The sequence below is a fragment of the Pogoniulus pusillus genome, chromosome 12 (genome assembly GCF_015220805.1).
Source record: "Pogoniulus pusillus isolate bPogPus1 chromosome 12, bPogPus1.pri, whole genome shotgun sequence".
In the NCBI taxonomy this organism is placed as follows: Eukaryota; Metazoa; Chordata; class Aves; order Piciformes; family Lybiidae; genus Pogoniulus; species Pogoniulus pusillus.
The window spans coordinates 4,717,647-4,742,107 of record NC_087275.1 but is presented as its reverse complement, the minus strand read 5'-3'; the positions used below and the strand labels follow the sequence as shown (position 1 = coordinate 4,742,107).

At 45.3% G+C, this 24,461-nt stretch overlaps 1 protein-coding gene across 5 annotated transcripts in view; it reads left to right on the top strand.

Moving 5' to 3' along the window:
• CADM2 (cell adhesion molecule 2) overlaps positions 1-24,461 on the top strand; it is an 871,614-nt gene that overhangs the window by 525,260 nt on the left and 321,893 nt on the right. For 4 of the 5 annotated variants that reach the window (XM_064152286.1, XM_064152284.1, XM_064152287.1 and 1 more), the window contains exon 2: positions 8,167-8,193. The exons of the other annotated variant lie outside the window; for it this stretch is intronic. In XM_064152286.1, coding sequence (XP_064008356.1) covers positions 8,167-8,193 — 27 coding nt within the window. The remainder of the gene's footprint in view (positions 1-8,166; positions 8,194-24,461) is intronic. 5 annotated transcript variants of the gene reach the window in all.

The following is a 24,461-nucleotide window of genomic DNA, read 5'->3' as shown; positions in this document are numbered from 1 at the left end:
CACCAAAACTGAACAGCACAGAGACAGCTGAGTGTGGAGAAAATATTGCACAACGTGCAGCCACCATTTGTCAAAGAGTGTAATTTAACAACGGTTGGCACACAAAAAAGCAAGAAGCCAGAAAGATCTATCACAGAAAAATGAAGCACAAGGCATTATTGATATCTGAGAGCAAGGGCATATTAGAGGGTTTGAAATTTGAATCCATCTTTTTACGTTCAGGCAAGGATTATTACAAACATTGTTTCAGCAGCACTGCTGAACGGAAATGATTTTCTGATTATTAAAAAAAAATGCCCTGAAAACCTTAGTTCTGTGAAAATGAAGTGCTCTAATGCAGGATTTGGCATGATTTTGCTCCATTTTCCTGGTTCCTCAGGGTGGACTATCCTGAGATCCCTGACCTCGGCTTCCTGTTCTCTGATGGCATTCTATGATGCCATAACTGAATGGGTTCAGGTGGCCAGCACCAGAACGAGAGGACACAGCCTCAAGCTACACCAGGGAAGATTTAGGCTGGAGGTGAGGAGAAAGTTCTTCCCTGAGAGAGTCATTGGACACTGGAATGGGCTGCCCGGGGAGGTGGTGGAGTCGCTGTCCCTGGAGCACTTCAAGGCAGGATTGGACGTGGCACTTGGTGCCATGGTCTGGCCTTGAGCTCTGTGGTAAAGGGTTGGACTTGATGATCTGTGAGGTCTCTTCCAACCTTGGTGATACTGTCATCTCTGCAGTCCTGGACCTTTCCCATGGAGATAATCCTTTTGTATTGCATATGCTGTGACCTTTAGAAAAGGAAATGTTGTCTAATTTTGATAGAACTAATAGGAAATAGTTCTTTTTGTCTCAATCTTAATTACAAAGTTAGAAGGTTTTGGTGGTTTGGGTGTTCCCTGCCCCCCACACTTTAGAAATCACCCTGACTAGTCTCAGCCAGCTCTGGAAATTGAATGAAGCTTATATTTACAGCTAGCACAATGTGCAAGCAGATAGTTACAGTATATACAGTAATAGACAGAAATAGACAAGGTGAAAGGGAATACAGAAACACAACAGCCCTCCCAGAAACCTGAGTCCCCAGGAGGGGCTCCCAACTGCCCTTCCACCTTCTCCCACCCCTCTCAACCTTACCCCAGTCCCAAGGCAGAATGAAGGTAGGGCTAGGGGGTTAGGAAGCAAAGTGGATTAATCAAAGAGACAGCAGAGAGGCTAGAGAGAAGTGCAGCTCAGGCAATGCCCCTAGAAGAAGAAGTGCCTTATCTATGTTTGGATTCTTGTTCTTATACCTCTCAGCAAGCCTATAAGTGAAGTAGACAACATCCTTGTTTTCTTTCACAGCCTGTAATCTAATCCTTCTCACCCAAATATTCTACCTAGCTTCAAACTAGCACAAAGCTCCATCATTTCTTTCTGCATGGCTTTTCAGAATAGGCTCAGGGGTGACCTCATTGCTGTCTACAACTACCTGAAAGGAGGTTGTAGCCGGGTAGGGTTGGTCTCTTCTCCCAGACAACCAGCAACAAAACAAGGGGACACAGTCTCAAGTTGTGCCAGGGGAGGTCTAGGTTGGATGTTAGGAGGAAGTTGTTGTCAGAGAGAGTGATTGGCATTGGAATGGGCTGCCCAGGGAGGTGGTGGAGTCACTGTCCCTGGAGGTGTTCAGGAAAAGCCTGGATGAGGCACTTAGTGCCATGGTCTGGTTGACTGGACAGGGCTGGGTGCTAGGTTGGACTGGCTGATCCTGGAGGTCTCTTCCAACCTGTCTGATTCTATTATTCTATGATTCTCATCTCTTTGTCTTTCTCTTCTGATCGTTAAACATTTCCTAAGAAAGACAGGGCAGAGTAACTAAAGAAAAATGCCCTTGTGAATGTGCTCTGATTTTTCAAGAAATCTCTGAACAAGGATCAATAGCTTTTTTAGGCATTTCCTGACTGAGTTGTTAGTTTAACCAAAATCAGGTAAATGCCAGACAAATACAGTAAATTCCAATTTTCAGGTTGCATTATTCCCTTCAATTATTAATGGCCAATCCTAACCCATTTTAGTCATACTACGGAAGTCTCCAGTGTCCTACAAGTGCACTACTTTGAGGGGTATGCTTCTCTGAAACTCACTACCTTATAGAATCATAGAATGGTTTAGGTTGGAAGGAATCTCAAGACTCATCCAGTTCCAATCCCCTGCCATAGGCAGGGACATCTCCCACTAGAACAGGTCACTCATCCAGCCTGGCCTTGAACACCTCCAGGGAGGGAGCAGCCACAACCTCCCTGGGCAACCTGTGCCAGTGTCTCACCACCCTCACTGCAAACAACCCTTTCCTAACATCTGCTTTGAATTTCTCCTCTTCCAGTTTAAACCCATTCCCCCTTTGTCCTGTCATTACAAGACCTTGTCAGTAATCCCTCCCCAGCCTTCCTGAAGGCCTCCTTCAGATCCTGGAAGGCCACTCTAAGGTCTCCTCAAAGCCTTCTCTTCTGCAGGCTGCAGAGCCCCAACTCTTGCAGCCTGTCCTCAGAGCAGAGCTGCTGCAGCCCTCTGAGTGTCTTTGTGTCACTCTTCTGGACTGGCTCCAACAGTTCCATGTCCTTCTTGTGTTGGGGGCTCCAGAACTGCACCCAGGACTGCAGGTGGGGTGTGAGGAGAGCAGAGCCAAGGGGCAGAATCCCCTCCCTTGCCCTGCTGCCCACACTGCTCTTGCTGCAGCCCAGCACAGGGTTGCTGTCTGGGCTGCACTCCCACTGCAGTCTCATGTTGAGCTTTTCATCACCCCAGACCCCCAGGTCCTTTTCCTCAGGACTGCTCTCAGCCATTCACCACTCAGCCTGAATTTGTGCTTGGAGTTGAAGCCCTAAGAGCTTTAGTAGCAAACAAGGAAGTGTAGGCATGGAAAAAGACAATGTCTTGTGTGAAATGCAGAGAAGTCAACTGACTTGCAAAGTGAGTATAGATTCTTTGACTGTGGTGGTGTTTGTTGAAGCCCACTGGTCTTTTAGCACTGTTTTCAGTGGCATAAGAAGCTGAATTATCCTGTATTTGGTGGTCTAACCATGATATCAGCCTTGCTCTGCTTAATTTTAGCAGATGATGCTAAATGAAAACATTTGTCTGTGTTTATCTCCCCCTATTTCTTTTCATGCAGTAATAATAGTAAGAGGAGGGTAGGGATTTCCAAATGTATTGGATATATCCAATATAACATATTGGATAGTTGTCTTCTCTTTACACAGAGTGACAAGGAGAGTAAAGAAAAAAGACAGAAAAAACTGTGTCACCTTTGGAGAAAGAAATACAGATATCAACAATAAGAATTAAAGGGAATTGTCCCATATGCTAGCTATTAAAAATATGCTTTGTTGAGGCAAACAGCTCCAGCTAGTCCCCTTCAGGAGGCAGGCTTCTGTTTTGAAATACCATTTTCATCTAATTTGGCTGTTGTGCAGTTTGAACTTTATGAATTGACTTGTAACTGGGCCATGCTGTCAATGGAGAAACTTACAGGTATTGAACATGACATTTTAAAGAAGGTTACTGTCACCTAGTCCTCTATTAGTGGTTTTTTTCAGGGAGTTGTAATTGGTCTAACAAGCTTAGTAACCTGCCCTACTTCCAATTATAATGTACAACCTCATTTATAGCTTTTTTATTTACTCATATATGATAGGTGATAATTGTCTAGTTCTCATGCTTCAAAGTAGATCTGTCTAATCATAGAATGGTTGCATTCTTTTGATATACATATATATACATGGAACTGTAGACATATATAAGGCTCAGGGGTGACCTCATTGCTGCCAGAACTACCTGAAAGGAGGTTGTGGTCAGGTGGGGGTTGGTCTTCTCTCCCAGGCAAGCAGCAACAGAACAAGGGGAGACACAGTCTCAAGTTGTGCCAGGGGTAGTATAGGCTTCATATTAGGAGGAAATTCTTCACAGAGGGAGTGATTTGCTATTGGAATGGGCTGCCCAGGGAGGTGGTGGAGTCACTGTGACATAGATATATATAGAGCTATATATCTATAGATATACAGCAACAGAACAAAGGGGAACAGTCTCAAGTTGTGCCAGGAAAGGTATGGGCTTGACATTAGAAGGAAGTTCTTCATAGAAACTGTGAGCTACCATTGGAATGGGCTGCCCAGGGAGGTAGTGGAGTCATCGTGACATAGATATACATATATCTATATAGGTGTGTGTGTATATATATATATATATATATATATATATATATATACACAGAGAGAGAGAGAGGTCTATATATACAGCAACAGAACAAGGGGACACAGTCTCAAGTTGTGCCAGGGCAGGTCTAGGCTGGATGTTAGGAGGAAGTTGTTGCCAGAGAGAGTGATTGGCATTGGAATGGGCTGCCCAGGGAGGTGGTGGAGTCACCGGGACATAGATATACATATATCTATATATATAGAAACAGAACAAGAGGACACAGTCTCAAGTTGTGCCAGGAAAGGTATTAGGAGGAAATACTTCATAGAGAGCATGATCTGCCATTGGAATGGGCTGCCCAGGGTGGTCTTCAAGAAAAGCCTGGATGAGGCACTTAGTGTCATGGTCTAGTTGACTGGCTAGGGCTGGGTGCTAGGTTGGACTGGATGAGCTTGGAGGTCTCTTCCAACCCGGTTGATTCTATTATTCTATGATATACATATATATGTATACAGAGAGAAAGAGTGAGAGATCTATATATACACCAACAGAAAAAGGGGACACAGTCTCAAGTTGTGGTGGGGGAGGTCTAGGCTGAATATTAGGGGGAAGTTCTTCCCAGAGAGCATGATTTGCATTGAATTGGGCTGCCTATGAAGGTGGTGGAGTCGCTGTGACATAGATACATATATATATATATACAAAGAATATATATAGATAGGGAGAAAGAAAGAGTTACCTCTCTCTCTCTCTCTCTCTCTATATATATATATATATATATATACACACAGCAACAGAACAAGGAGACACAGTCTCGAGTTGTGCCAGGGGAGGTATAGGCTTGATATTAGGAAGATGTTCTTCACAGAGAGAGTGATTGACATTGGAATGGGCTGCCCAGGGAGGTGGTGGAGTCGCCGTGACATAGATATGCATATATCTATATGTGTATGTATATATATACAGCAACAGAAGAGGGGACACAGTCTCAGGTTGTGCTGAGGGAGGTATAGGCTGGATATTAGGAGGAAGTTCTTCACAAAGAGAGTGATTTGCCATTGGAATGAGCTGCCCAGGGAGCTGGTGGAGTTGCCATCCCTGGAGGTGTTGAAGCAAAGCCTGGATGAGGCACTTAGTGCCATGGTCTGGTTGAATGAATAGGACTGGGTGCTAGGTTGGGCTGGGTAATCTTCGAGGTCTCTTCCAACCTGATTCTATGATATATACACTTGGAACTGCAGACACAGACTAATGTTCATGTACATTTGTGCCCATACACATAGATTATGTAATTTACATATGCATATGTATGCATATATATTTATTCATTCTATATAATTAGACTACAGAGATATTTTTACATACACCTTATATATAAATTTTCCTATTTATATATACACACAGAGGTGCATAATCAATCTTTTATCATGTGAATATAATGTCCCCTGTGGCTTTTAAATGATTAGATGGGGGCATGTTTCCTCCAGACCTTTGTTAAGTTTAAATGATGCTTCTGATTCAAAGTGACGAGGTACTCGTACAGATGTAATTCTCAGGATTGAAAAAGAAGAGGAAGCATGAGAAAATGAGCAGGTTGATGGACTCCATTCATTCATTAACAACTTCTATTTGCATGAAGGAGAAACTGTTTGAGTACTATAAAATTAGAACAGCACCATTAACTTTGTTTACTATGAGAGCAGTTTTTAACACGTCTAAGATTTACTGCCTGTTTTGCAGGTGAATATGTCTTGTTAAGCAGCCTTATGGATAGAGTTCTGCAGAAGCATCTGCATTTGCTGCACCTCACCCAAGCAGAGCTGTTCTGTGGGGTCATGCTGATTCCAGACATCAGGGGATTGCTTTTTTTAATTTTCTTGTCCTAGAATCATAGAATCAAGCAGGTTGGAAAAGACCTCCAAGCTCGTCCAGTCCAACCTAGCACCCAGCCCTATCCAGTCAACCAGACCATGGCACTAAGTGCCTCAGCCAGGCTTTTCTTGAAGAACTCAAGGGATGGTGACTCCACCACCTCCCTGGGCAGCCCATTCCAATGCCAATCACTCTCTCTATGAAGCACTTCCTCCTAACATCCAGCCTATACCTCCCCTGGCACAACTTGAGACTGTGTCTCCTTGTTCTGTTGCTGTTTGCCTGGGAGAAGAGGCCACCCCCACCTGGCTACAACCTCCCTTCAGGTAGTTGTAGGCAGCAGTGAGGTCACCCCTGAGCCTCCTCTTCTGCAGGCTGCACATCCCCAGCTCCCTCAGCCTCTCCTTGTCACTGCCAGGAGACTGATGGCAATGACAGTGACAAGCAGAGTTCCTCAAGGATCAGTCCTGGGACCAGTCTTGTTCAACATCTTTGTCGCTGCCATGGACAGGTTGCTCAAGGCCTCATCCAATGTGGCCTTGAACACCTCCAGGGAGGGAGCAGCCACAGCCCCCCTGGGCAACCTGTGCCAGTGTCTCACCACCCTCACTGCAAAGAACCCTTTCCTGATATCTAGTTTGAATCTCCCCTCTTGCAGTTTAAACCCATCCCCCCTCATCCTGTCATTACAAGACCTTGTCAGTAGTCCCTCCCCAGCCTTCCTGTTTGAAGACAAAGGCTTCAAAGAAAAGCAATGATCATGCAACATAGATTATAAATAATTGGAGTACCTGCAGTTTAACTGGTGTTTATTTGCATCAGCTTCACAGGAGGTCAAGAAATAGGGGCAATGGAATGACATAAATTCAGGTACTTCAGATGGACTTTGCAGATGACACCAATCTGGGGGCAGATGTGGCTGGGTTGGAGGGCAGAAGGGCTCTGCAGCGAGACCTTGACCGCCTGGACAGATGGGCAGAGTCCAAGGGGATGGCTTCAATAGCTCCAAGTGCAGGGTGCTGCACTTTGGCCACAACAACCCCATGCAGAGATACAGGCTGGGGTGGGAGTGGCTGGAGAGCAGCCAAACAGAGAGGGATCTGGGGGTGCTGATTGATACCCACCTGAACATGAGCCAGCAGTGTGCCCAGGTGGCCAAGAGAGCCAGTGGCATCCTGGCTTGTATCAGGAATGGTATGGTCAGCAGGAGCAGGGAGGTCATTCTGCCCCTGTACTCTGCACTGGTTAGACCTCACCTTGAGTGCTGTGTTCAGTTCTGAGCCCCCCAGTTTAGGAGGGACATTGAGATGCTTGAGCGTGTCCAGAGAAGGGCGACGAGGCTGGGGAGAGGCCTTGAGCACAGCCCTATGAGGAGAGGCTGAGGGAGCTGGGATTGGTTAGCCTGGAGAAGAGGAGGCTCAGGGCAGACCTTATTGCTGTCTACAACTACCTGAGGGGAGGTTGTGGCCAGGAGGAGGTTGCTCTCTTCTCTCAGGTGGCCAGCTCCAGAACGAGAGGACACAGCCTCAGGCTGTGCCAGGGGAAATTTAGGCTGGAGGTGAGGAGAAAGTTCTTCCCTGAGAGAGTCATTGGACACTGGAATGGGCTGCCCGGGGAGGTGGTGGAGTCGCCGTCCCTGGAGCTGTTCAAGGCAGGACTGGACGTGGCACTTGGTGCCATGGTCTGGCCTTGAGCTCTGTGGTAAAGGGTTGGACTTGATGATCTGTGAGGTCTCTTCCAACCCTGATAATACTGTGTGTTACTGTGTGTGTGACTTTTGGCAAAGCAAAGGGTGCTGTAATTTTTGGAGTTCACAAATCTGTGTCCATATGTTCTCACCTATTTGTGATGAATGGGCCATGATTTTTCTTCAGTCCTTGCCATGCTTTTTGAGTGTGTTTTGTGATGTATTTTCTCAATTCTCAACACAAGTCTTCTGACAGAATCATAGATCTGAACTATCTCTCAGTCCTGCAGCGTTTCAAATAAATAGGTCAAATAATCCTAGAAATGGTGTTTGTTAGCTTTGAATCGATAGTGATAAAGTTTCTCTGTCTTCCTACTTGCTCAAACTTCTGTCTAATCTATCTTTGTTCTCTTCTTCTTGTGCAATCTTTTGCTTGCTTCCAGTGGCTGCTACAAAGAACAAAGGTAGAGGTGAGTTTCTGCCTGCACGCTTCAACTTGCATTGCATGTTCTGCAACTTAAACCTTTTCACACAAGGCTTTTATTTCTGCTGCTCAAACCCAAGAAAGAGCCTTTGAAATTGTATGGTTAAAAGAGATTTGGGTTCCACAGTTGCATAGTTGGCCTTAGGTGCAGGTTCTTCTCCGTGTTGATCAGTCATCACTACTCATACTGTGTTTTGTTAATGGTTTTCTTTGGGGAAGTTTTTTAAGGAGGGAGAGAGAGAGAGATAAATAGATAGATGGATGGATGGATAGATAGATAGATATAGACAGATGGATACATAGATAGATGGATAGAGAGAGAGATAGAGTGATGGATAGAGAGATAGATGGATAGATAAAGATTGATAGATAGATAGAGAGATAGGTAGAGAGAGATAGAGAGATAAATAGATGGATAGATAGGTGGATAGGTAGGTAGATAGATAGAGAGATGGATGAATGGATAGTTAGATAGGTAGATAGAGAGAGATGGATAGATAGAGATAGATTGGTAGATGGATAGATAAATAGAGAGATAGGTAGGTAGAGATATAGATAGATAGATAAATTGATAGGTGGATGGATAGAGAGATAAATAGATAGATGGATGGATAGATAGATAGATACATAGTTAGATGGATAGAGAGAGAGATGGATAGATAGAAATTGATAGAGAGATAGGTAGATAGAGAGAGATAGAGAGATAAATAGATGGATAGATAGATAGAGAGATGGGTAGATGAGAGATAGATAAATGGATAGGTGGATAGGTAGGTAGATAGATAGAGAGATGGATGAATGGATAGTTAGATAGATAGGTAGATAGAGAGATGGATAGATAGAGATAGATTGATAGATGGATAGATAAATAGAGAGATAGGTAGGTAGAGATATAGATAAATAAATAGGTGGATGGATAGATAGAGAGATAAATAGATGGATGGATAGATAGATAGATACATAGATAGATGGATAGAGAGATAGATGGATAGATAGAGATTGATAGATAGAGAGATAGGGAGATAGAGAGATAAATAGATGGATAGATAGATGGATAGATAGAGAGATGGGTAGATGAGAGATAGATAAATGGATAGATGGATAGGTAGGTAGATAGATAGATAGAGAGATGGATGAATGGATAGATAGGTAGATAGAGTGAGATGGATAGATAGAGATAGATTGATAGATGGATAGATAAATAGAGAGATAGGTAGGTAGAGATATAGATAAATAAATAGGTGGATGGATAGATAGAGAGATAAATAGATAGATGGATGGATAGATAGATAGATACATAGATAGATGGATAGAGAGAGATAGATGGATTGAGAGATAGATGGATAGATAGAGATTGATAGATAGAAAGATAGGTAGATAGAGAGAGAGAGAGATAAATAGATGGATAGATAGATAAATAGATAGATAGATGGATAGATAGAGAGATGGGTATATGGAGAGATAGATAAATGGATAGATGGATAGGTAGGTAGATAGATAGAGAGATGGATGAATAGATAGACAGATAGGTAGATAGAGAGAGAGATGGATAGATAGAGATAGATTGATAGATGGATAGATAAATAGAGAGATAGGTAGGTAGAGATATAGATAAATAGATAGATAGATAAATAGATAGATGGATAGAGAGATGGATGGATAGATAGATAGATAGATAAATGGATAGAGAGATAGGTAGATGGAGAGAGACAGATAAATGGATAGATAAATAGATAGGTAGAGAGAGAGAGAGATAGATGGATAAATAGAGAGATGGATGAATGGATAAATAGAGAGATAGGTAGGTAGATAGAGAGATAGATAATTAGATAAACAGATAGGTAGATAAATAGATAGATGGACAGATAAAGGAGAGATAGATTGATAAATAAATAGAGAGATAGGTAGATAGTTGTATAGGTAAGTAGATAGAGAGATAGGTAGATAGATAGAGAGAGAAATAGATGGATAGATAAATAGATAGATGGGTAGATAGATAGGTAGATGGGTAGATAGAGATGGGTAGATAGAAAAATAGAGAGGTAGACAAACCCAAGTGCATTTTGGTTTGATTTCTGACATGCATCGCAGCAATGTAGAGATGTTGATGGCATTTTAATCGACAGGAAGGTATTACATAAAAACTCTCATAAATATGCAAATGTAATTTATATTTTTATCTCAAGACATAGTCATAAATTTCTGAGCAGGCAACAATGAACATAAGTGTCTCCTAAGCATTGTTCTAGCTTTTCACACTAGTATAAAATGATCATCACCGTTTCTGAGGCGTGCTATAATCTCTGCAGAGATTTATGACTTCGTAGTGGCAAGGTGATTGTCACAAATCAGTGTGACAAAGAAGGAAACCTTTCAGAACTAATCATGTGAGGTCAGCTGTGCCTTAAACCATTCTCTGATGTTCATCGAAGCGGTGGTGTAGCAAATGTAGCCTGAAAGGTGCATTTTTACTTGCATATACATCTACATCTATGCATAGGTGCATCTATACATATGCATCTAAGCATATGTGTATATATACACACGTGTGTGTGTATAAACAAATATTTGACCTTCTTATGGTCTTGCAGTACCTTAAGGGGGGGTACAAAATAGCTGGGGAGGCACTTTTTAGGCTCTCAGGGAGTGACAGGACTAGGGGGAATGGAGCAAAGCTGGAGGTGGGTAAATTCAGACTGGATGTGAGAAGGAAATTGTTGAGCATGAGAGTGATGAGAGGCTGGAATGGGTTGCCCAGGGAGGTGGTTTAGGTCCCGTTGCTGGAGGTATTTAAGGCCAGGCTGGCTGAGGCTGTGGCCAGCCTCATCTAGGGTAGGATATCCCTGCCCGTGGCAGGGGGGTTGGAACTAGATGATCCTTGTGGTCCCTTCCAACCCTGACTGATTCTATGATTTTCATAGGAAATCATAACAAATACATATTTTACTGCATTTATTTAACTTTTCTGGTAGATAAAGTTGAATTTGATAATTAAAGACCAGATTTTAAGGCAAATGTTTGTGCTTAGTTACATATAGTTCAGAACTTAAGAATGCTTACATACATTTCTAGCTTGAAGATATAAGACAATAATAGTGATAAAAGCAAACAGCTGACTGATGGCAGTTGTGTATTAGAATAATTTATTGAATGATTGAAATAGAGCTCAGATTTCTTTCTGTTTTTTAATTCTTGCATGTTTTGTAAAGTCTTTTTCCCTCATACTTTGCATGCATTGGATGTCATCAGTGAGGGGAGTGCTTAAAGTCAAATTAAGATGTTTGTCTATGTATGCTATGAAGTGAAGTTTGCTTTAGTCTTTTTTGCACTGTACTGTACTTCTTTGTGGGTTGTGATGCCATGTAGCAGTGGTCAAGAGTTTAAGATGTTCATAATCACAGGCTCACAGGATGTTAGGGGTTGGAAGGGACCCAAGGAGATCATTGAGTCCACCCCCCCTGCCAGAGCAGGACCACACAATCTAGCACAGATCACAGAGGGGCACATCCAGACAGGCCTGGAAAGGCTCCAGAGAAGGAGACCCCACAACCTCTCTGGGCAGCCTGTGCCAGTGCCCTGTGACCCTTACAGTAAAGAAGTTCCCCCTTGTGTTGAATTGGAACCACACAAATTGCTCCTTGTCCTATACATATATATATATATAATCAACAAGAAAATCAAAACAAGTTCTTCCCAGAGAGAGTGATTGGCATTGGAATGGGCTGCCCAGGGAGGTGGTGGAGTCACTGTCCCTGGAAGTGTTCAAAAAAAGCCTGGCTGAGGCACTTAGTGCCATGGTCTAGATGACTGGATAGGGCTGGGTGCTAGGTTGGACTGGCTGATCTTGGAGGTCTCTTCCAACCTGCATGATTCTATGATTCTATTCTCAGAATCACAGAAACATCCAAGTTGGAAATGACCCTTAGGATCACCAAATCTGTAAATCTACTCTACAAGATTCACCTTAAACTGTAGCCCTAAGCACCACATCCAAACAACCCTTAAACACATCCAGCTTGTCTGACTCAACCACCTCCCTGGGCAGCTCATTCCAGTGCCTGACTGCTGTCTCCATGAAAAACTTTTTCCTCATGTCCAATCTATACCTACCCAGGCTCAGCTTGTGCATGTACACAGAAGCAAACTTTCAGCACAGATTAGCATAATCTCATCAGCATTCAGGGATTATTTCATGTGTCCATATATTGCAATTCAAACAGAAACTGCCCTGCAGGCACACGAATTATGACTCAGAATTACTCATGGGCCCCACTCATCTGTGAAAATTAATGCCCCCTTATATCAGAAGTGCACAGGCATAGTGAATGAACAGCTGAAGCTATATATAGTAAACTGAATTTGACACTGTGATAAGAGAAAATCCCATGATCTGTAGCTGTGAATTATCTTTGGAGGTCTCAGTGCTTTCACGGAGTCACCAGCTTTTGTTTTGGTGCTGAACAGCCCTGTGATGAAGGTATCTTAATATCCACAAGGAATTCAGCCCTGCAATAGTTTTGTCTTCCCCATCCTCTTTAACATCTTCATAGATGATCTGGATGAGGGCATGGAGTCAGTCATCAGCAAGTTTGCAAATGACACTAAGCTGGAGGCAGATGTGACTGGGTTGGAGGGCAGAAGGGCTCTGCAGCAGGACCTTGACTGCCTGGACAGATGGGCAGAGTCCAAGGGGATGGTGTTCAATAGCTCCAAGTGCAGGGTGCTGCACTTTGGCCACAGCAACCCCATGCAGAGATACAGGCTGGGGTCGGAGTGGCTGGAGAGCAGCCAGACAGAGAGGGATCTGGGGGTGCTGATTGATACCCGCCTGAACATGAGCCAGCAGTGTGCCCAGGTGGCCAAAAAGCCAATGGCATCCTGGCCTGGATCAGGAATGGTGTGGTCAGCAGGAGCAGGGAGGTCATTCTGCCCCTGTACTCTGCACTGGTTAGACCACACCTTGAGTGCTGTGTTCAGTTCTGGGCCCCCCAGTTTAGGAGGGACATTGAGATGCTTGAGCGTGTCCAGAGAAGGGCGACGAGGCTGGGGAGAGGCCTTGAGCACAGCCCTACGAGGAGAGGCTGAGGGAGCTGGGATTGGTTAGCCTGGAGAAGAGGAGGCTCAGGGGTGACCTCATTGCTGTCTACAACTACCTGAGGGGAGGTTGTTGCCAGGAGGAGGTTGCTCTCTTCTCTCAGGTGGCCAGCACCAGAACTAGAGGACACAGCCTCAAGCTACACCAGGGGAAATTTAGGCTGGAGGTGAGGAGAAAGTTCTTCCCTGAGAGAGTCATTGGACACTGGAATGGGCTGCCCGGGGAGGTGGTGGAGTCGCCATCCCTGGAGCTGTTCAAGGCAAGGTTGGACATGGCACTTGGTGCCATGGTCTGGCCTTGAGCTCTGTGGTAAAGGGTTGGACTTGATGATCTGTGAGGTCTCTTCCAACCCTGATGATACTGTGATACTGTGAAAAGTATAGGGTCCATTGCGTAATCTATTGTGCTGAAAGACATAAAAGGATCTGATGTCTTCCTGCTTTTCACATTACTTTGTCTAAGCAGTAAAGAAAGATGTGTTCCTCATCTTAAAGTATAGCACAACTGGCAAACCATTCTCTGACAGTGGAAACAAAAGCTTACAACTGAGAGGGCTTTGCTGCCAGAAGTGTTTCCCTGTGGGCATTTATATCTCTGAAATCCAGCACTCTTGCCTCTATGCTCCTATTTATGGACCTTCATCTTTCCTTTATGAAAGTTTGGAATTTCTGCTGCCATTTTCAGCAAGGTGAGGTCGATGCCTGCCCTGGGATCTGAAGGTGACAGAGAATGTCAGTAGAAGGGGACAGATTGGCTGAAGAGCAGACAGACAGAAAGGGACCTGGGGGGTAGTAGTAGATAGTAGGATGAACATGAGTCACTAGTGTGGGCAGGAGAGCCAATGGCATCCTGGCCTGGATCAGGAACAGTGTGGCCAGCAGGACAAGGGAGGTTATTTTTCCTCTATACTCAGTCAGGCCACACCTTGAGTACTGTGTCCAGTTCTGGACTCCTCAATTCAAGAGAGATGTTGAGGTGCTGAAATGTGTCCAGAGAATGGCAATGAAGCTGTTGAGGGGCCTGGAACACAGCCCTGTGAGGAGAGGCTGAGGGAGCTGGGGGTGTTTAGCCTGGAAAAGAGGAGGCTCAGGGCTGACCTCATTGCTGTCTGCAGCATCCTGAAGGCAGGCTGTAGCCAGGTTGGTTTGGTCTCTTCTGCCAGGCAACCAGCAACAGAACAAGGGGACACAGTCTCAAGTTGTGGCAGGGGAGGTCTAGGCTGGATGTTAGGAGGAAGTTGTTGGCAGAGAGAGTGATTGGCATTGGAATGGGCTCCCCAGAGGTGTTCAAGCAAAGCCTGGATGAGGCACTTAGTGCCAGGGTCTAGTTGACTGGATTGGGCTGGGTGCTAGGTTGGACTGTAGGATGTTGGATGTCTCTTCCAGCCTGGTTGATTCTATGTGTCTCACCACCCTCACTGCGAAGAACCCTTTCCTAACATCTAGTTTGAATTTTCCCCTTTCAGCTTAAACCCATTCCCCCTTGTCCTGTCATCACAAGACATTGTCAATAGTCCCTCCCCATCCTTCCTGTAGGTTACCTTCAGGTACTGGAAGGCCACTCTAAGGTCTCCTCAAAGCCTTCTCTTCTGCAGGCTGCAGAGCCCCAACTCTTGCAGCCTGTCCTCAGAGCAGAGCTGCTGCAGCCCTCTGAGTGTCTTTGTGTCACTCTTCTGGACTGGCTCCAACAGTTCCATGTCCTTCTTGTGTTGGGGGCTCCAGAACTGCACCCAGGACTGCAGGTGGGGTGTGAGGAGAGCAGAGCCAAGGGGCAGAATCCCCTCCCTTGCCCTGCTGCCCACACTGCTCTTGCTGCAGCCCAGCACAGGGTTGCTGGCTGGGCTGCACTCCCACTGCAGTCTCCTGTTGAGCTGTTCATCATCCCAGACCCCCGGATCCTTTTCCTCAGGGCTGCTCTCAGCCATTCAACTCCCAGCCTGGATTTGTGCTTGGGACTGTGCCCAGGTGCAGGGCCTTACACTTGACCTTGTTGAATGTCCTGAGGCTGGCCTGGGCACACCTTTGCAGCCTGTCCTGATCCCTCTGGATGGATCCCTGCCCTCTAGCCAGTTGACTGTGGCACACAGCTTGGTGTCATCTGCACACTTGCTGAGAGTGCACTGATTCCTCTGTCCATATCACTGACAAAGATGTTCAACAGCACTGGTGCCAGCACTGACCCCTGAGAGACACCACTTGGCACTGGTACATAACTCAATCTCTGATATCATCATGGCACTTGATACACTGTCTAAGTGCATATTATCCAAGAGGCAAAGATTACACTGGACTTTATTCACTTGATTTGCTTTGTGCTCATTATGTCAATGAAATTGGTATCAGCTTGTTTGAAGTTTAAGTCAGGAGGGATTGTGTGAGGAGTGTTGAACAAATATACCCTGTTATTGCCTGCAATGACTCGTGTTACCTCTTAGTTAGAAATCAATTCATTTCTTGAGCCTTCACCAGATCTTCATTAATGGTCATATTCAACCTAACATATATTCTACCCATTCTTACAGCAGATGATAAAATCTACTGCATTGCTCTACATATATATTTGTCATCTTAGTAAATCATAGGTTACATTCACCTCAGTGTTTTACCTGAAAAACATAAAAACAAGGATAAATTTTATTGACCAGAGCTGCAGTTTCAATCCTTTCTTCAATACATGTAATGATCATAGAATTATTTCACTTGGGAAAGACCTCTAAGATCGTTGAGTCCAACCACAAACTTAAGAGCACTGTGGCTGTTAACCGTATTCTGATGTGCCATGTCCACACATGTTTTGAATACCTCAAGGGACAGTGACTTTGCCATCTCCCTGGGCAGCCTGTTCCAAGGCTTGACCACTCTTTCAGTAAAGACTTTTTTTCCCCTCAGTATCCAACCTAAACCTCCCCCTGGCAGAATTTCGGGACATTACTTCTCGTTCCATCACCTGGCACTAGAGAGAGGAGTTTGACCTCCACCTCACTGCAACCACCTTTCAGGTAGTTGTAGAGAACGATCAGGTCTTCCCACAGCCTCCTCCTCCTCTCCAGACCAAAGGAACCCAGCTGCCTCAGCTGCTTGTCAGAAGACTTGCTTTTCAGGCACTTCACCAGCTTTGCCTCTCCTCTCTGGACCTGCCCCAGCACCTTAATGGCCCTCCTGCCATGAGCGGTCCAAAACATAGCCCAGTGTTCAAGGGGTAGCCTCAGCAAAGCTGTGATGGTTTGGGAGTTACCCCTCCACTCTTATGAAATCACCCAGACTAGACTCAGCTGGCTGGAAGTTAAGGAATGAAACTTTACATTTACTGCTTAGGACAAGATACAAGCAGATATTTACAATATATACAGCTATAGACAGAAATGGGCAAGTTAAAAATTAATACAGAAACACAGCAGCCCTCCCAGAAACCTGTGTCCCCAGGAGGGGCTCCCAACCACCCTTCCACCTTCTTTCCACCCCTCTACCTTATCCCAGGGTTTGCCTTATGTGGAAGGTGAGGTTGGAGGATCAGCAAGAGGGGGTTAGAAGCAGAAGGATTAGTTACACAGCAAAGCCTAGGGAGAAAGCACAGGCACCAACTGTGACAGAGACCCACACGTTCTGACTCTCCCACTCTGTCTTATCTCTGGTTTGTGTTCTTGTTCTTATACATCTCAGTAAGCCTATGAGTGAAGCAGACCTCAGCAGCATTTCCTTTTCACAGCCTATCATCTAATTTTTCTCACTAAAATATTCCAATTATCTTCAAACTAGTACAAATAATAAGCACAGGGACCTGGAGCACAAATCCTATGAGGAGAGGTTGAGGGAGCTGGGCCTGTTTAGCCTGGAGAAGAGGAGGCTCAGGGGTGATCTTATTACTGTCTACAACTACCTGAAGGGACATTGTAGCCAGGTGGGGGGTGGCCTCTTCTGCCAGGCAACCAGCAATAGAACAAGGGGACACAGTCTCAAGTTGTGCCAGGGTAGGTATAGGCTGGATGTTAGGAAGAAGTTCTTCACAGAGAGAGTGATTGGCATTGGAATGGGCTGCCCAGGGAGGTGGTGGAGGCACTGTCCCTGGGGGTCTTCAAGAAAAGACTGGATGAGGCACTTGGTGCCATGGTCTAGTTGATTGGCTAGGGCTGGGTGATAGGTTGGACTGGATGATCTTGGAGGTCTCTTCCAACCTGGTTGATTCTATGATTCTATGATTCTATGACTGTTTCCCTACTCCTGCTGGCCACACTATTCTTGATACAGGCCAGGATACTGCTGGCCTTTTTGGCCACATGTGCACACTGCTGGCTCATAGGCACCCACACTTCTAAAGGCAGATGTGTATTCAAACAGATAGATAAACCAGAAGCCTGTACAATATCCCAACACACTTCTTATTCAGGGTAATATCTTGAAATAAAGCCAGTAACACAGCATGTTAGGAACATGTTCCATGTTAGGAACAGGTACACAAAGGAGACTGAAATTCCTCTTATTTGCATCATCTTCACAAAGTTATCAGCTCTAATGTTATTAACGTACTCCAGGCATTATAGAATCATAGAATCAAGCAGGTTAGAAGAGACCTCCAAGATCATCCAGTCCAACCTAGCACCCAGCCCTAGCCAGTCAACCAGACCATGGCACTAAGTGCCTCATCCAAGCTTTTCTTGAATGCCTCCAGAGATGGCGACTCCACCACCTCCCTGGGCAGCCCATTCCAATGTCAGTCACTCTCCCTGGCAAGATCTTCCTAACATCCAGCCTATACCTAGCCCGGCACAACTTGAGACTGTGCCCCCTTATTCTGTGGCTGGTTGCCTAGTAGAAGAGACCAACCCCACCTGGCTACAGCCTCCCTTCAGGTAGCTGTAGACAGCAATGAGGTCTGCCCTGAGCCTCCTCTTCTGCAGGCTGCACACCCCCAGCTCCCTCAGCCTCTCCTCATAGGGCTGTGCTCCAGGCCTCTGTGGTGGTTTGGGTGTTTCCTGCCTCCCCCCCCCCCACTTTGGAAATCACCCAGACTAGACTCAGCAGCTCTGGAAATTGAATGAAGCTTATTTTTACAGCTTAGCTCAATATACAAGCAGATAGTTACAGTATATACAGCTATAGACAGAAATAGACAAGGTAAAAGGTAATACAGAAACACAACAGCCCTCCCAGAAAGCTGAGTCCCCAGGAGGGGCTCCCAATGACCCTTCCACCTTTTCTCACTCCTCTACCTTAACCCAGACATTACCTTTTGACCCAAGGAAGAATGGAGGGTCAGTTAGGGAAGTTAGGAAGCAAGTGGATTAATCAGAGAGACAGAGGGTGAGGTTAGAGACAAATGCAGCCCACAGCCTGGAGAAAGAGTGACTCCCTTATATGTGTTCGGATTCTTGTTCTTATACATCTCAGCAAGCCTATGAGTGAAGTAGACATCGCCATTGTTTCCATTTCACAGCCTGTGATCTAACCCTTCTTACCACAACATTCTAGTTAGCTTCAAACTAGCAGAGCCTTTCACCAGCTTCATCGCCGTTCTCTAGCCTCAGTGTCCCTGAGTTTTCTTTATTGAAGGGTAAAAAAGGGTATCACCAGAATAAAAACGACACACTGCAACAACACCATGGCAAATAACTGCTAACTAGAGGAACTGTACAGATGGTGAAAGAGTGAATCCCATATAGAGCCTAGGGAAGCTCCATAACTCACATAGTTTGAAAGAGAATTTATTTGTGCTTACAAGCTTTTACCACTGAGACTTAGAAATGAAAACCTGACAGATTTCACCTTTAATACAAGGTCATTAGAAAAACTTGCCAAGGATCCTCTGCTAGCATGGTCTGACTGAATTATTTTGAGTCATTCTAGTGCTACTGAACTAAAGCAGCTCCTCTTTGTAAATTGTGCTCATGATAGTTTGATTTCAAATGCAGGTTCACCTTATAAAGGTTGAATTTTCATACCTTGTTTTAAGGTAGCAAAACCACCTTTGATATTTATAAATGGTTGTACTTTGTTAGACTTTGTTAGGGGAGCCAACAATGATAATATAGATCTGGAACTATTCCTTTACTGTCAGGAAGTGGGGGGAGTGGGCTAACCATCACCTGGAGTGTGGCCCACCCCTGAGGAGGGGCCAAGACCCCTAGGGTCAGGTTCAGGGTCACTCCCCCAGGAGTGTTAACCCTATACATGTCTCTTCAGTATTCTTTCTCCTGTAGTTTACTCATTGTTTCTAGTGCATAACCTCAGAGGTCTGAGCTCTTCCCTGATGTGTAAACCAGCAATAGAACAAGAGGACACAGTCTCAAGTTGTGCCAGGGGAGGTTTAGGCTGGATGCTAGGAGGAAGTTCTTGCCAGAGAGAGTGATTGGCATTGGAATGGGCTGCCCAGGGAGGTGGTGGAGTCGCCATCCCTGGGGGTGTTCAAGAGAAGCCTGGCTGAGGCACTTAGTGCCATGGTCTGGTTGACTGGCTAGGGATGGGTGCTAGGTTGGACTGGATGACCCTGGAGGTCTCTTCCAACCTGCTTGATTCTATGATTCTGTGATAAAAACTAATTGCTTCCAGAATTTGTTTTGCAAAGTATTCCATGAGGATCCAGCTATGAATTTACTATCCATTGGTGGTTTCTTTCAACCTGGTTGATTCTATGACTCTAAATCATACCCAATGGTTAATCCTGAGAATATGAAAGGTCGAGATTTCATTCCTAGGTCTGTCATGGTTTCCCTCTGTGATTTCTCATGGCACTTAGGGCTGATTTCATAGAATCATAGGATCATGAATCATAGAATCATGATTTCATAGAATCATCCAGCAGATCCTCATAGGGAGAAAGCTGGAATTGTTATGATAATTTTTTTTAGAATGATAGAATCAGCCTCATGTTCACAGCCTTGACCCAAAATGTGAAAGATTTCTAGTTCAAGGCATATGTTATTACAAGAGTCATAGAAACAACCAGGTTGAAAAGTCCTCCAAAATCATCCAGTCCAACCTAGCACCCAGCTCGAGCCAATCAACTCTGGAGATACCCAAGACTTGCCTGAATGCCTTCCTGTATGATCTGTCTGCTATAGGTGATTTTGCTCTGGCAGGGGGTTTGGATGAGATAATCTTTCACGGGATCACAGGATGTCAGGGGTTGGAAAGGACCCAAGGAGATCATTGAGTCCAACCCCCTGCCAGAGCAGGACAATCCTATCTGACACAGATCACAGAGGAACACATCCAGACAGGCCTGGAAAGGCTCCAGAGAAAGAGACTCCACAACCTCTCTGGGCAGCCTGTGCCACTGCTCTGTGACTCTTACAGTAAAGAAGTTCCCCCTTGTGTTGAGGTGGAACCTCCTGTGCTGCAACTTACACCCATTGCTCCCTCTCCTATCCCAGGGAGCAGTGAGCAGAGCCTGTCCCCCCCCTTCCTGGCATCCTTCACACACTTGGAAACATTTATCAAATCCCCTCTCAGTCTTCTCTTCTCCAGACTAAGAAGTCCCAAGTCTCTCAGCCTCTCCTCATCAGCCATGCCCTCCAGTCCCCTAATCATCCTCGTACCCCTCTGCTGGACTCTCTCCAGCAGATCCCTGTCCCCCTTCAACTGGGGAGCCCAAAACTGAACACAGTATTCAAGATGAGGTCTCACCAGGGCAGAATAGAGGACCAGTAGGACTTCCCTGGATGTGCTGGACACACTCTTCCTAATACACCCCAGGATCCCATTGGCCTTCTTGGCCACAAGGGCACATTGCTGTGCCATGGGTAACTTCTTAGCCACCAGCACCCTCAGGTCCCTCTCCACAGGGCTGCTCTCCAGCAGTCACCTCCCAGCCTGTACTGGTGAAGTTTGTTATCCCTCCCCAGATGCAGGGCTCTGCACTTGTCCTTGTTGAACTTCATCTGGTTCCTCTGTGCCCAGCTCTCAGTCTGTCTGTTCCAGGTCCATTCCAGCCCCTAACATTCTGTGATTCCTTTTGCTGTGGATATTTTAAGTGGTGCATTTGAGAAATGAATTTAGGTAGGCAATTGTTCCTGTGTTTCTCCAGTTCCTGTTCTATTTTGTTGAGAAGAATATGGAATTTTCAATTTAATGGTTAGTCTCTAAATATAAAAGTGTGTATAAAGATCCTCCTAACTGCAGAGATTCACACTGGATCAAGATAATGGGCTAGTTCACAGTATCAGTTTTCCATCAGATAGTATAAATCATTATAATTACATTAGACACTAAAAAAATCCTCTATACATCTACTTCAGTGTAATGTGCATGCCATTTATCAAAAGACATTTGGAAGACAGAACTGTTGCCTGAGTTATGATGGATCTTTTTGAAGAAATTTGTTGCTCTCATTTTTTTCCCCCCTTACAAGCTCCAGCAGATTCTCAGAGGGAGAAAGCTGGGATCATTATCATAATATTTTTTTTAGAATCATAGAATCAGCCTCATGTTCACAGCCTTAATTCAAAATGTGAAAGACTTCTAGTTCAAGGCATATATTATTATTAGAATCATAAAATCAACCAGGTTGAAAAGACTTCCAAGATCATCCAGTCCAACCTAGCACCCAGCCCTAGCTAATCAACCAGACCATGACACTAAGTGCCTTAGCCAGGCTTTTCTTGAACACCTTCAGGGATGACAACTCCACCACCTCCCTGGGCAGCCCATTCCAATGCCAATCACTCTCTCTGGGAAGCACTTCCTCCTAACATCCAGCCTAGACCTCCCCTGGTACAACTTGAGACTGTGTCCCCTTGTTCTGTTGCTGGTTGCCTGGCAGAAGAGGCCAACCCCACCTGGCTGCAATGTCCCTTCAGGTAGTTGTAGACAGCAATGAGCTCTGCCCCGAGCCTTCTCTTCTGCAGGCTGCACACCCCCAGCTCCCTCAGCCTCTCCTCACAGGGCTGTGCTCCAGGCCCCTCACCAGCTCCATTGCCCTTCCCTGGACACCTTCCAGCACCTCAACATCTCTCTTGAATTCAGGACCCCAGCATGGGACACAGTGCTCAAGGTGTGGCCTGACCAGTGATGAGTACAGGGGCAGAAGAACCTCCCTTTTTCTACTGCTGTCCCAGAATCCAGAGATGTGTAACCTGTCAGTAGTCTCAAAGGCCCATGTTTTTTTTTCCCTCTGATCTTCTGGAGAGAGAAAAAAAGCCAAAGACCAGAGATGTTTTATTGTGTCTGCTTTGGCAAAGCATTTATTTTCCTAGTTTGCCTCCTGGGGAGCATTTATTGTTGGAGTGGGATAGGCAGTCCGTTACAATAATCATTCCAAAAAATAACTTCTGTAAGAGAAGCTCAACTGTGGGAGGAAAACCTGTTCATCCTACTCATTTCTGTAGACAGCATTATCTGAAAAGAATGTTGAATTATCAGCTCATTGTTTTTATACACTTGTAAACTCCTAAAATGCAAATGGGCATCAGTGCAAGGGTTGATGTTCTGCTTTCATTTCTGAGCTGCTGCTTGGGAAGGATTAGCTTTACATTTTCACAAATCAGGGAAAGATAAACACTGTAAGTGCTGTTCTCCAACACAAATCAAAACGAATACCTCTGAAGGAAACTGAAAAAAGAAGAAACAAAAGGATTGCAAATGACAGACCTCTTGAATGTACTAAGTGTGGCATGAAAAGGAAATACTTAGAATCATAGAATTCATACAGTCAACCACGATGGAAGAGACCTCCAAGCTCATTTAGTCCAACCTAGCACCCAGCCCTAGCCAGTCAGCTTCATCCAGGCTGGCTGGTTGCCTGCCTGCCTGCCTTCCTTCCTTCCTTCCTTCCTTCCTTCCTTCCTTCCTTCCTTCCTTCCTTCCTTCCTTCCTTCCTTCCTTCCTTCCTTCCTTCCTTCCTTATCGAATCAAGCAGGGTGGAAGAGACCTCCAAGATCAGCCAGTCCAACCTAGCACCCAGCCCTAGCCAGTCAACCAGACCATGGCACTAAGTGCCTCATCCAGGCTTTGTTTGAACACCTGCAGGGATGGTGACTCCACCACCTCCCTGGGCAGCTCATTCCAATGGCAAATTTGTCTATCTGTCTATCATAGAATCAAGCAGGTTGGAAGAGACCTCCAAAATCATCCAGTCCAACCTAGCACCCAGCCCTGGCCAGTCAACTAGACCATGGCACTAAGTGCGTCAGCCAGGCTTGGCTTCAACACCTCCAGGGACGGCAACTCTACCACCTCCCTGGCCAGCCCATTCCAATGCCAATCACTCTCTCTGGCAACACCTTCCTCCTGACATCCAGTCTAGACCTCCCCTGGCACAACTTGAGACTGTGTCCCTGTGTTATAATGCTGGTTGCTGGCAGAAGAGACCAACTTCCACATGGCTACAGCCTCCCTTCAGGTAGTTGTAGACAGCAGTGAGGTCACGTTTTTTAGCCTCTTCTCCAGGCTGCACACCCCCAGCTCCCTCAGCCTCTCCTCACAGGGTTTGTGTTCCAGGCCCCTCACCAGCTTTGTTGCCCTTCTCTGGACAACTTCCAGCACCTCAACATCTCTCTTGAATTGAGGAGCCCAGCATGGGACACAGTGCTGAGTGTAGGGGATGAATAACCTCCCTTGCCCTACTGGCCACACTGTTCCTGATCCAGGCCAGGATGCCATTGGCTCTCTTGGCCACCTAGGCACACTGCTGGCTCATGTTCAGCTACTGTCTACCTGTACCCCCAGGTCTCTGCCTCCCTGCTCTCCAGCCACTCTGTCTCTAGAGGGCAGACAGCAAACTTCACCTTAATTTCTCCCTGTCATGAGAAAATCATACTCCTGTGGAGTTTTAGCCACAACTGCTGTTCAATCTTACTTATCTTCCCCCTGCAACAAAAAGCAGTTCTTTACAGTTCTTGCAGTTTTCTATCCATGTACCTTGCATTAACATGGAAATGTTTTGCTTCTTTCTTAACTCTTCACTACTTGAATTAGGAACAACTTTGCACCTGAGTGTCTTATGCATGCAAATGATCTTCACAGCCACATTTAGGACTCTTTCTTTCATTTTTCCAGACTTTTATGTGATAAATTTGAATGTACTGTGATATCTTTACTGTCTCTGTGTATTAATCTATATATTAATCCAACATGTGGTGTTTATGCAAAAACTCTCAATCTTACAACATAGTCTACCTGCAGTTCTGGGGATACTGGTAGATAGTAGGCTGAGCAGTGTGCCCAGGT